The following is a 13,125-nucleotide window of genomic DNA, read 5'->3' as shown; positions in this document are numbered from 1 at the left end:
AGACATGTTTGCACTCACCACATTCTCCAGCGGCGCAGCACCAAACACCTTGAACAAAGCATTGGGTTTGGAGGGAGAGATGCACAGAACGATGGCCTGTTGGCCAACTCTGGTGGTGTACTCATCCAGGGTGGCTCGCAGTTTCCTACAGACACAAAAACACCACGAAAATCACTCAAACGTGCTCTTTCTAGTCACGGGGACTATAAAAACAAATAGCTGTGATAAATGACTGTCATTATAAATAAAACTAAATGAAGTAGGATACAAATAGGATATTGTTCAGAATGACAAGAGAAAGAGGCAGGAAAACAGTGCCCTGGGTGAGTTCTGGAAGATTTTGGGGTCATAGACACTCCTGGGACGCTCACCTCAGAAGGCGTGTCTGTTGTCTCTTGCGGATGGACGGGTTGGACTCGAAGATGTGGGGCCTCTTGCGTTTCTTGCCCGTTGCTACGGCAGCAGCTGCAGCCATGCCTACTGGGCCTGTGAATAGAAACAAGACAGTTAAAATGGAGCAGTTAGCATTAGTGGTCTGACAGCACCATCTGCTGGCCAGTTATGTACATTACACCATGCATATGAAAAATGATCTATGGATAGGAAAGACAACCACTCTTTTAGGTGAGTGGATCAGTTCAAAGACTTGTCAATGTCATGTCTGAAATAAGTAGTTGGGGAAAAGATTCAGAAGAGTGTAGAACCCGAAAACTCAACTTTGGACCTGGAATCAAGGTCCACTGCATTTTCTTTCACTGTTCCCCTCTAATCAGGGACTGATTTAGACCTGGGATACCAGGTGTGTCCTCAATTAATGATGAGGTAGAAGAGAAAACCAGCAGGCTCCGGACCTCATCGGGTCAGAGTTGAGTACCCCTGGTGTATATAGACATGTTATGTACAGAGCTGGTTATGATTGCCTACTCTACATGACAGGCAACCATGTCTTTCTGTTCAACACAGCATTCTGTCATGTTCCTAATGCGTGACCCTGATACAAGGGCCCCATGACCTGGCTTTGGCAGAGCAGATCCTGAATACAGTAACCTCTCCAAGACAGAGACCAAAGCGCTCATTTCACTCTGCTACTATGAATAATAGACTGTCCATCATGCCAAAGACCCCTCCTCTCATTGGCCAGGCCTCACCTGCGGCTGCCAGGTGCGCGGTCATCTCGTCATTGCCGGCCGAGTGAAGGATGTCTGAGTCATCATAGACGTCGTCGTCAGGGGATGAGGGCGAGTCCTCGTCGGCGCTCAGCATGCTGTGATCTGTGTACGTGGCCACATGTACCTGCTGCACGGCGTGCTCCTCGATGGTGGTCATGTGCTCGGTCTGGTGAACGTTGTGGTCCTCCATGGCGTGGTGCTAGCCTCAAACACTAACTGAAGAGAATAGAAAATAACTTATTCCATTTGCATGGAATAATTGATTTTTTTGCTGTCTCAGTATATAACAACCTGACACCACACACAACAGGCTGGGACCACACAACACAACAGGCTGGGACCACACAACACAACAGGCTGGGACCACACAACACAACAGGCTGGGACCACACAACACAACAGGCTGGGACCACACAACACAACAGGCTGGGACCACACAACACAACAGGCTGGGACCACACAACACAACAGGCTGGGACCACACAACACACCAGGCTGGGACCACACAACACACCAGGCTGGGACCACACAACACACCAGGCTGGGACCACACAACACACCAGGCTGGGACCACACAACACACCAGGCTGGGACCACACAACACACCAGGCTGGGACCACACAATACAACAGGCTGGGACCACACAACACACCAGGCTGGGACCACACAATACAACAGGCTGGGACCACACACACAACAGGCTGGGACCACACAACACAACAGGCTGGGACCACACAACACAACAGGCTGGGACCACACAACACAACAGACTGGGACCACACACACAACAGGCTGGGACCACACACACAACAGGCTGGGACCACACACACAACAGACTGGGACCACACACACACAACAGACTGGGACCACACAATACAACAGGCTGGGACCACACACACAACAGGCTGGGACCACACACACAACAGGCTGGGACCACACAACACAACAGGCTGGGACCACACACACAACAGACTGGGACCACACACACAACAGGCTGGGACCACACACCACAACAGGCTGGGACCACACACCACAACAGGCTGGGACCACACACCACAACAGGCTGGGACCACACACCACAACAGGCTGGGACCACACACCACAACAGGCTGGGACCACACACCACAACAGGCTGGGACCACACACCACAACAGGCTGGGACCACACACCACAACAGGCTGGGACCACACACCACAACAGGCTGGGACCACACACCACAACAGGCTGGGACCACACACCACAACAGGCTGGGACCACACACCACAACAGGCTGGGACCACACACCACAACAGGCTGGGACCACACAACACAACATGCTGGGACAGCCATAGTGAAGCGCTCCTGCCTCCTGGAGCAGAGTTGGTGTTTATGTGCTTTATGGCAATAATTAGTACATGGGATATTGATGCAAGCAACCCGGCACACACACGTGTCATTCAGGGGTGTGTATAGGCCCCCGCCCACTTCTACCGTGATACTATCCCAGAAGTATGTTAACAGGGCTCAATGAAATAAAGCTTGTTGTGTCTAGGGGCTATATATGAAAATGTGTACTAGCTAAATGTGTGATACATGACATAGCTAATGCATTTGGATCTTCCAGTAGTAATATTGTCAGTGTAGATACATTGATGCAGTGCTTCTGTACTTATGTTCAATAAATGTAAATAGCATGTATAATGGTTGAGGTTGACTATATTCCAAATATGTTCATTCAAGAGGCATGTATTACTTTTACTACTCAAAAGGCTAATTGAGTATTGCACTGGGTGACCAATTAATGATATTTCAGAAAAGATTTGGGGGTGGGGGGGAGACAGGAAATGCAAAAATTGAAAGGCTTGCATGATGCATCTTTATAAACTGTTATATAGCCCTACTGTGAATTATTTGAGGGGGGAGAGAGACAGCGAGATAGACAGGGGCAGGAATGGGCTGGCTAGCCAACCAGTTAGTCTTGACAAATTATCAATTGACATCGAGATTGTCTAGCTAACAGTAACTCAAAATTAGGTTGCACTGATAAGCATTCTCTGTCTGCTATTAAATACTCGCGAAAGATGAGACGTATGCGAGCTATATTGACAACAGACCATAACTACTAGCTAGCTAACGCTACCCAACCTGCCATTCAATGGCGGTGTAGACCACAACAAGCTAGTTGGTTAGTGGCTAAGTTAAATGTGTTTCGCTAACACTGTTTAACAGCGTTTCTGATCAAATGTTATGGTTATTTTACTAGCCATATAGTTAGCTAGGTTAATGTTAGTTAGGTCCGACAATGCTTTTAGATATGACAAGAACCCAAATAAACCTCTCGTTAACGTTAGCAAGCAAGTCAACCATGAAAACGCAGTTGGCTAGCAAATGTCCAAGACACATTTCGCTAGAGAATTAGCTGGCCAGACAGCTGTATTTAGCGACATACTGGACAATTGTGTAAAAACTATAACAATTATTGGAATCAGAATCCAAAATATTGCATGCTAACCAAGCATCGCATGCGATTACATGTGCTGTGCACTGTTAAGCTAAAATAACGCGACTACTGTAGTACCGAACCCGCCATCTCGAGCTACAACTGTAACACAATACATTACAGGCCTAGCGGCCTACATCAACACCAACGCTATTGCTGCATTATCTCGACTTATTCTCAGTGTGCGCAGAGTGTATTGTCGTCAAAACCGCCAAATATTCGTTTTTTTCGTTTTCTCATCGGTATCTAAAACAATCTGCATGTTTTCGCCCCTATGCTGCCGGGTTTGTTGGTGCGGCTGCGCCGGGGCTGAAATAGCTGGAGATTGCGCGGTAGGGCACTAACCTCAGAGCGGCTGCGCTACTTCGGGCCTGCGCCGTACGATGGGCCTGGGAATCCGAGCTCTAATGGAGGACAAAGAACAGCCAGCCCGAAAACACACCGAAGCTGAAGCTCGGCGGTCCCACTGATCTACAAGAAGACCGGGCTAACCACGCCCCTTTTCAGTTAAAGATCACCACACGGCAAAAGTAGATTTCTCTTATTTGATACAAAGTTAAACATATGGCAAATATTGTTCAGTATTCATTCAATATAATCCATATAGCTATGTTTATTTTGTCCGCAAAAAAATTATACAGTATCGCCAACCCCCCCCTGAAATAAGTAGTTGTTTTTATAAACATCGCTAGCAAAAACAATACACGCAATTTGAATTACATACCTACTGTACAAAATAGGATAATATCTTCTTTCTAATGATGTCAACTTTAAACAGCTGCTCTTATCGAAAATGTGTTTAGAGTTACCTTTTTAGCTAATAGTCTATATTATAGTTTACTTCTTCCAATTATAGTGTGGGAGGTAATGGAAAAACTATCTACCAAATCTATGTTGATTACTTCTTGCGATTATCATTCACCTGATGATAAGACAAGACATGTGGAAAACATTTTTGCTAAGATATTGTAACGACCCTGGGTTTATAAACGCGGATATTCCAGTATGTTTAGTTACCGGTTTGCCTGGAAGGGGGGGGGGGTCCCTGGGCAAGAAAAGGTTGAAGACCCTGGCCTTGAATAATGTTATATTTTGGGAGGTCCAAACGGGATGACGCCATTTCAATCTGATACAGGTTTGTCAGAGTCATTATTCTTCTTTAAACATTTGACTTTGCCTAAAGTGGGGTTATTTGAATCAAATTGCATTGTTTTATCTTGTTGACAACATTGATTTGTGAACAATCATTGTTTATTCTCTATGCATAGTCACTTTACTCCTATCTACATGTACAAATGACCTCGACTGACCTGTACCCCCGCACATTGACTCGGTACCGATACCCCTTGTATATAGCCTCGGTATTGTTATTTTATTGTGTTACTTAATTTATTTTTTATTTTTTACTTTTGTAAATGTAGTAAATATTTTCTTAACTCTATTTTTTTAACTGCATTGTTGGTAAAGGGCTTGTAAGTAAGCATTTCACGGTAAGGTCTACATCTGTTGTATTTGGCGCATGTGACAAATACAATTTTATTTTATTTGATGGGAACATGAGTCTGCTTGTAGTCTAATTCAATACAATGACGCTTTTGACAACAAAATTGTCAAAAAAATAAAAAAGCCTGATTCAAAGGGGAATGTAACAGTAGCCCTGTTTATCAAGGGGAAATTAAATACAACTAGGGTAAAGCCAAGCACATATCAAAAGGCCTCCTGCTGCTATTACTGTTAATATGGTACAAAACCTATGCTTGCTGCTACTACAGTTAATATGGTACAAAACCTACTTCTTCTGCTATTACAGTTAATATGGTACATTACCTACCCTGCTGCTACTACAGTTAATATGGTACATTACCTACCCTGCTGCTACTACAGTTAAAATGGTACATAACCTACTTCTGCTGCTATTACAGTTAAAATGGTACATAACCTACTTCTGCTGCTATTACAGTTGATATAGCACATAGCCTACTGCTGCTGCTACAGTTAATATGGTACATTACGTACCCTGCTGCTACTACAGTTAATATGGTACATTACCTACCCTGCTGCTACTACAGTTAATATGGTACATTACCTACCCTGCTGCTACTACAGTTAAAATGGTACATAACCTACTTCTGCTGCTATTATAGTTGATATAGTGCATAAACTACTGCTACTGCTACAGTTAATATGGTACATCACCTACCCTGCTGCTACTACAGTTAATATAGTACATATTCTACTGCTGCTGCTACAGTTAATATGGTACATTACCTACCCTGCTGCTACTACAGTTAATATGGTACATTACCTACCCTGCTGCTACTACAGTTAATATGGTACATTACCTACCCTGCTGCTACTACAGTTAATATGGTACATTACCTACCCTGCTGCTACTACAGTTAAAATGGTACATAACCTACTTCTGCTGCTATTATAGTTGATATAGTGCATAAACTACTGCTGCTGCTACAGTTAATATGGTACATTACCTACCCTGCTGCTACTACAGTTAATATAGTACATATTCTACTGCTGCTGCTACAGCTAATATGGTACCATACCTACCCTGCTGCTACTACAGTTAATATGGTACATTACCTACCCTGCTGCTACTACAGTTAATATAGTACATATTCTACTGCTGCTGCTACAGTTAATATGGTACATTACCTACCCTGCTGCTACTACAGTTAATATGGTACATTACCTACCCTGCTGCTACTACAGTTAATATGGTACATTACCTACCCTGCTGCTACTACAGTTAATATGGTACATTACCTACCCTGCTGCTACTACAGTTAATATAGTACATATTCTACTGCTGCTACTACAGTTAATATGGTACATTACCTACCCTGCTGCTACTACATTTAATATGGTACATTACCTACCCTGCTGCTACTACAGTTAATATGGTACATTACCTACCCTGCTGCTACTACAGTTAATATAGTACATATTCTACTGCTGCTACTACAGTTAATATGGTACCATACCTACCCTGCTGCTACTACAGTTAATATGGTACATTACCTACCCTGCTGCTACTACAGTTAATATGGTACATTACCTACCCTGCTGCTACTACAGTTAATATGGTACCATACCTACCCTGCTGCTACTACAGTTAATATGGTACATTACCTACCCTGCTGCTACTACAGTTAATATGGTACATTACCTACCCTGCTGCTACTACAGTTAATATAGTACATTTTCTACTGCTGCTACTACAGTTAATATGGTACCATACCTACCCTGCTGCTACTACAGTTGATATGGTACATTACCTACCCTGCTGCTACTACAGTTAATATGGTACATTACCTACCCTGCTGCTACTACAGTTAATATGGTACATTACCTACCCTGCTGCTACTACAGTTAATATGGTACATTACCTACCCTGCTGCTACTACAGTTAATATGGTACATTACCTACCCTGCTGCTACTACAGTTAATATGGTACATTACCTACCCTGCTGCTACTACAGTTAATATGGTACATTACCTACCCTGCTGCTACTACAGTTAATATGGTACATTACCTACCCTGCTGCTACTACAGTTAATATGGTACACAACCTTCTCCTGCTTCTATTCTTTATTTTACACGAGTTATTCCCCAATGAAGGCAAATGGTACTTGCCTAAAAATGCCTAGAAACTAGGTTACTGTACATGTAAAAATAGGCTTACCAGAAACGTTGGCTCAACTTAACTCTAACTTTACTCTTTTACTTCTTTACAAATTTAGTTTGACAAATTTAGTCTCAACATGCTAAAACCAATAACTGCCATGAATTTGAACCCACTGAAGAGATCAACTTTTTCACTGTCCCAAAGCAGCCTCACAACTGAGCGTTGCTATTCTTTACCATGCCCACAAAAGGGCAGTGTTGCATCACTAATCACATCATGAGTCCAGCATCTCCACTTCACAATAACAGGAGATGGCAGTAAAGGACCATTGGACCTTTCTCTCCGCAGGTGCCTTGGCATCCATTCCAGATGATGGATGTTTTACATTAGTATGTGATGACAACAGCGTATGTTTGTGTCTCACTAAATGTCAGCAAGTATCATATTCAAAAGCCGATGCAGGCCTCATAGTTTGTCTCAACGTTTCACAGCCCCCATGCTGTGACCTTCGCACATCTTCGCCCCCTCCCCATCTCACATCACAGTAGTAGACCTATAGGGACACATGTACAGTAGGTTATTCAGGACTGGAAATAAATGGCATACTCAGTTGAAACCTAAGTAGTGTAAGAGATACTGTCAAATGTGTATGTGTACAATATGACACTAAAAATCCATTACAACTTTTCGACTGAGATCAGCCAACACAGAAATTCGGGCACACAGTGTTTGTCTGTCATAGCTCAACGTCACACCTGAAGTGAAGGTATGACACTTAAGAATGAGCCATGTCCTCGTCAATACCCATTCTGTCCCTGTACCCATCCCCTTCCGCTGGGCTGTGGTGATGAGGTGTAGATAAGCCCTGCAGCCTGGGGGGCTAGGATCAATAAGAGCTGTAATTGCTTAGCTGGAAGTGAGGATAATTGTAGGTAATTGTGTGGGCCAGTAGCCGAGCAGGGGCGAGGTGAGGAGGGGGAGGACGGAGAAAGGAGAGGCTTTGGGGTTAATGGGTCCTAGGCTAGCCCATGTTTACATTTACATTTACATACATTTAAGTCATTTAGCAGACGCTCTTATCCAGAGCGACTTACAAATTGGTGCATTCACCTTATGATATCCAGTGGAACAACCACTTTACAATAGTGCATCTAACTCTTTTAAGGGGGGGGGGGGGTTAGAAGGATTACTTTATCCTATCCTAGGTATTCCTTAAAGAGGTGGGGTTTCAGGTGTCTCCGGAAGGTGGTGATTGACTCCGCTGACCTGGCGTCGTGAGGGAGTTTGTTCCACCATTGGGGTGCCAGAGCAGCGAACAGTTTTGACTGGGCTGAGCGGGAACTGTACTTCCTCAGAGGTAGGGAGGCGAGCAGGCCAGAGGTGGATGACCGCAGTGCCCTTGTTTGGGTGTAGGGCCTGATCAGAGCCTGAAGGTACGGAGGTGCCGTTCCCCTCACAGCTCCGTAGGCAAGCACCATGGTCTTGTAACGGATGCGAGCTTCAACTGGAAGCCAGTGGAGAGAGCGGAGGAGCGGGGTGACGTGAGAGAACTTGGGAAAGTTGAACACCAGACGGGCTGCGGCGTTCTGGATGAGTTGTAGGGGTTTAATGGCACAGGCAGGGAGCCCAGCCAACAGCGAGTTGCAGTAATCCAGACGGGAGATGACAAGTGCCTGGATTAGGACCTGCGCCGCTTCCTGCGTGAGGCAGGGTCGTACTCTGCGAATGTTGTAGAGCATGAACCTACAGGAACGGGTCATCGCCTTGATGTTAGTTGAGAACGACAGGGTGTTGTCCAGGATCACGCCAAGGTTCTTAGCACTCTGGGAGGAGGACACAATGGAGTTGTCAACCGTGATGGCGAGATCATGGAACGGGCAGTCCTTCCCCGGGAGGAAGAGCAGCTCCGTCTTGCCGAGGTTCAGCTTGAGGTGGTGATCCGTCATCCACACTGATATGTCTGCCAGACATGCAGAGATGCGATTCACCACCTGGTTATCAGAGGGGGGAAAGGAGAAGATTAATTGTGTGTCGTCTGCATAGCAATGATAGGAGAGACCATGTGAGGATATGACAGAGCCAAGTGACTTGGTGTATAGCGAGAATAGGAGAGGGCCTAGAACAGAGCCCTGGGGGACACCAGTGGTGAGAGCACGTGGTGCGGAGACAGATTCTCGCCACGCCACCTGGTAGGAGCGACCTGTCAGGTAGGACGCAATCCAAGCGTGGGCCGCGCCGGAGATGCCCAGCTCGGAGAGGGTGGAGAGGAGGATCTGATGGTTCACAGTATCAAAGGCAGCCGATAGGTCTAGAAGGATGAGAGCAGAGGAGAGAGAGTTAGCTTTAGCAGTGCGGAGCGCCTCCGTGACACAGAGAAGAGCAGTCTCAGTTGAATGACTAGTCTTGAAACCTGACTGATTTGGATCAAGAAGGTCATTCTGAGAGAGATAGCAGGAGAGCTGGCCAAGGACGGCACGTTCAAGAGTTTTGGAGAGAAAAGAAAGAAGGGATACTGGTCTGTAGTTGTTGACATCGGAGGGATCGAGTGTAGGTTTTTTCAGAAGGGGTGCAACTCTCGCTCTCTTGAAGACGGAAGGGACGTAGCCAGCGGTCAAGGATGAGTTGATGAGCGAGGTGAGGTAAGGGAGAAGGTCTCCGGAAATGGTCTGGAGAAGAGAGGAGGGGATAGGGTCAAGCGGGCAGGTTGTTGGGCGGCCGGCCGTCACAAGACGCGAGATTTCATCTGGAGAGAGAGGGGAGAAAGAGGTCAAAGCACAGGGTAGGGCAGTGTGAGCAGAACCAGCGGTGTCGTTTGACTTAGCAAACGAGGATCGGATGTCGTCGACCTTCTTTTCAAAATGGTTGACGAAGTCATCAGCAGAGAGGGAGGAGGGGGGAGGAGGGGGAGGAGGATTCAGGAGGGAGGAGAAGGTGGCAAAGAGCTTCCTAGGGTTAGAGGCAGATGCTTGGAATTTAGAGTGGTAGAAATTGGCTTTAGCAGCAGAGACAGAAGAGGAGAATGTAGAGAGGAGGGAGTGAAAGGATGCCAGGTCCGCAGGGAGGCGAGTTTTCCTCCATTTCCGCTCGGCTGCCCGGAGCCCTGTTCTGTGAGCTCGCAATGAGTCGTCGAGCCACGGAGCAGGAGGGGAGGACCGAGCCGGCCTGGAGGATAGGGGACATAGAGAGTCAAAGGATGCAGAAAGGGAGGAGAGGAGGGTTGAGGAGGCAGAATCAGGAGATAGGTTGGAGAAGGTTTGAGCAGAGGGAAGAGATGATAGGATGGAAGAGGAGAGAGTAGCGGGGGAGAGAGAGCGAAGGTTGGGACGGCGCGATACCATCCGAGTAGGGGCAGTGTGGGAAGTGTTGGATGAGAGCGAGAGGGAAAAGGATACAAGGTAGTGGTCAGAGACTTGGAGGGGAGTTGCAATGAGATTAGTGGAAGAACAGCATCTAGTAAAGATGAGGTCAAGCGTATTGCCTGCCTTGTGAGTAGGGGGGGAAGGTGAGAGGGTGAGGTCAAAAGAGGAGAGGAGTGGAAAGAAGGAGGCAGAGAGGAATGAGTCAAAGGTAGACGTGGGGAGGTTAAAGTCACCCAGAACTGTGAGAGGTGAGCCATCCTCAGGAAAGGAACTTATCAGGGCGTCAAGCTCATTGATGAACTCTCCAAGGGAACCTGGAGGGCGATAAATGATAAGGATGTTAAGCTTGAAAGGGCTGGTAACTGTGACAGCATGGAATTCAAAGGAGGCGATAGACAGATGGGTCAGGGGAGAAAGAGAGAATGTCCACTTGGGAGAGATGAGGATCCCAGTGCCACCACCCCGCTGACCAGAAGCTCTCGGGGTGTGTGAGAACACGTGGGCAGACGAGGAGAGAGCAGTAGGAGTAGCAGTGTTATCAGTGGTAATCCATGTTTCCGTCAGTGCCAAGAAGTCGAGGGACTGGAGGGAAGCATAGGCTGAGATGAACTCTGCCTTGTTGGCCGCAGATCGGCAGTTCCAGAGGCTGCCTGAGACCTGGAACTCCACGTGGGTCGTGCGCGCTGGGACCACCAGGTTAGAGTAGCAGCGGCCACGCGGTGTGAAGCGTTTGTATGGTCTGTGCAGAGAGGAGAGAACAGGGATAGACAGACACATAGTTGACAGGCTACAGAAGAGGCTACGCTAATGCAAAGGAGATTGGAATGACAAGTGGACTACACGTCTCGAATGTTCAGAAAGTTAAGCTTACGTTGCAAAAAATCTTATTGACTAAAATTATATAGTACTGCTGGCTGGTGAAATAGGCTAGCTAGCAGTGGCTGCGTTGTTGACTTTGTTTGAAAGTGTAGCTGGCTAGGTAACCTCTAACTGGCTAGGTAACCTCGACAATTACTCTAGACTACACAATTATCTTGGATACAAAGACGGCTATGTAGCCAGCTAAGATCAAACAAATCAAACTGTTGTACTGTAATGAAATGAAATGTAATACTACCTGTAATACTACCTGTGGAGCAAAGCGGAATGCAACTACTCGCTCCAAACCAAACCGGGAGTGCGTATCGTAGAGGGAGAGGCAATAGAAGTGTTGTTTCTTGTATTATTGTCTTTTGTGTCTTTAGAGGACTGCTTCACCTTAATGTCCCCTTTCCCTTTTCTTCTGTCCTTATTTTGTCCCACTTTGTCCCTTCTTTGTCCCTTCTTCTCTTCTGCCAACTAGACACTCCTTGTTAGCTAGCTAGCTTCTTTCAGGAATGTCCCTAGCAACTGCCTAGCAACAGGTAAACAACTTAGCTAGCTAAGAAAACGGTATAATTTTATGAAAAATTGTTACTTTTTCAAAAGCCTTTCTTCTTTGTTTGCTGCTTGTTTGGTCTCCTATTCAGTTTGCAGTTTTCTTTTGATTTTTTTTCGATGTACTTTACTCTAAAAAAACATTTAAATTTCAATATTTGTAGGAGCTCATCTTTTCAGCTGCTGCTGCTTAATTTGGAACTCCGGAACTAACGTAAACTCTAACGTAAACTCGTAAACTCCATGTCTCTGTCTGTCTGTCTCTGTCTGTGTCTGGCTTCTTGTCTGTCTCTGTCTGTGTGTCTGGCTGTCTGTCTATCTGTCTGTCTGGCCGTGTGGCTGAATGTTTGTCTGTCTGGCTGCTTGTCTGTGTGTCTGTATGTGTGGCTGGCTGGCCGTCTGGCTCTGTCCATCTGTCTGTCTTACTATCTGTTTGAGGCTCGCCCAGTGGGGGTTGAATGTCCACAGGAGTTATAGCCTCTGAAATCTCTGTCTCTCAGTTTCTCTCACTGACCACATGAACACGTTTTCATGAGCACACTATTCCGGATAGTAGCTCATATCCCACTTAAGGTCTTATTCGGGATAAGCTGTTTACATGCATCTTTGATATCCCACTCACGAGTATCCATGTAACCATGAATAAACAGAATATTGTTAATTTAAGTTCATATGGGTTAAATGGAATAGTAACTGAAATGTGGACACTAACTGTTAGCCTATAAACTCTTACAGCTTAATATAATATTAACTCTTGCAGAATTATGCCTTTCTTGCAGTAAAATGATACAACAAAGGTTAATTTTGTCTTGGGATCAGGTGTGGAGAAATATGATTTCTTTCTTTCAGCATCTCTTGACAACATGCGAATGTGTTATCTTTGACACTTTTATGCAAGCAGACAGTCTTATCAGAAACGTGTTTTATCGTTTTGTCAACTTTTAATTTCCTTACAATAGTCAAATTGATGGTCCTGTGTAAAATGTCAACCTTTCCACTGTTTTGGAGTTATTGCCTTTTCTCCCTCGTACATAAAATAAAAATTAACATTTAGCAG

General features: G+C 45.6%; 1 protein-coding gene across 6 annotated transcripts in view; it reads right to left on the bottom strand.

Moving 5' to 3' along the window:
- The window catches only part of LOC129844768 (nuclear respiratory factor 1), a 29,349-nt gene extending 25,230 nt beyond the window's left edge, over positions 1-4,119 (bottom strand). For 2 of the 6 annotated variants that reach the window (XM_055912868.1, XM_055912871.1), the window contains exons 1-4: positions 3,994-4,119; positions 1,149-1,385; positions 372-486; positions 19-145 (exon numbers count right to left, since the gene is read on the bottom strand). In XM_055912868.1, coding sequence (XP_055768843.1) covers positions 19-145; positions 372-486; positions 1,149-1,359 — 453 coding nt within the window. In that variant the 5' untranslated portion in view covers positions 1,360-1,385; positions 3,994-4,119. The remainder of the gene's footprint in view (positions 1-18; positions 146-371; positions 487-1,148; positions 1,386-3,993) is intronic. The other 4 variants (XM_055912870.1, XM_055912873.1, XM_055912869.1 and 1 more) reach the window with 3 other exon arrangements.
- Positions 4,120-13,125: the final 9,006 nt, after the last annotated feature.

The sequence above is a fragment of the Salvelinus fontinalis genome, unplaced genomic scaffold (assembly GCF_029448725.1).
Source record: "Salvelinus fontinalis isolate EN_2023a unplaced genomic scaffold, ASM2944872v1 scaffold_0225, whole genome shotgun sequence".
Taxonomy (NCBI): domain Eukaryota; kingdom Metazoa; phylum Chordata; class Actinopteri; order Salmoniformes; family Salmonidae; genus Salvelinus; species Salvelinus fontinalis.
This window is presented reverse-complemented; position numbering and strand designations above follow the sequence as displayed.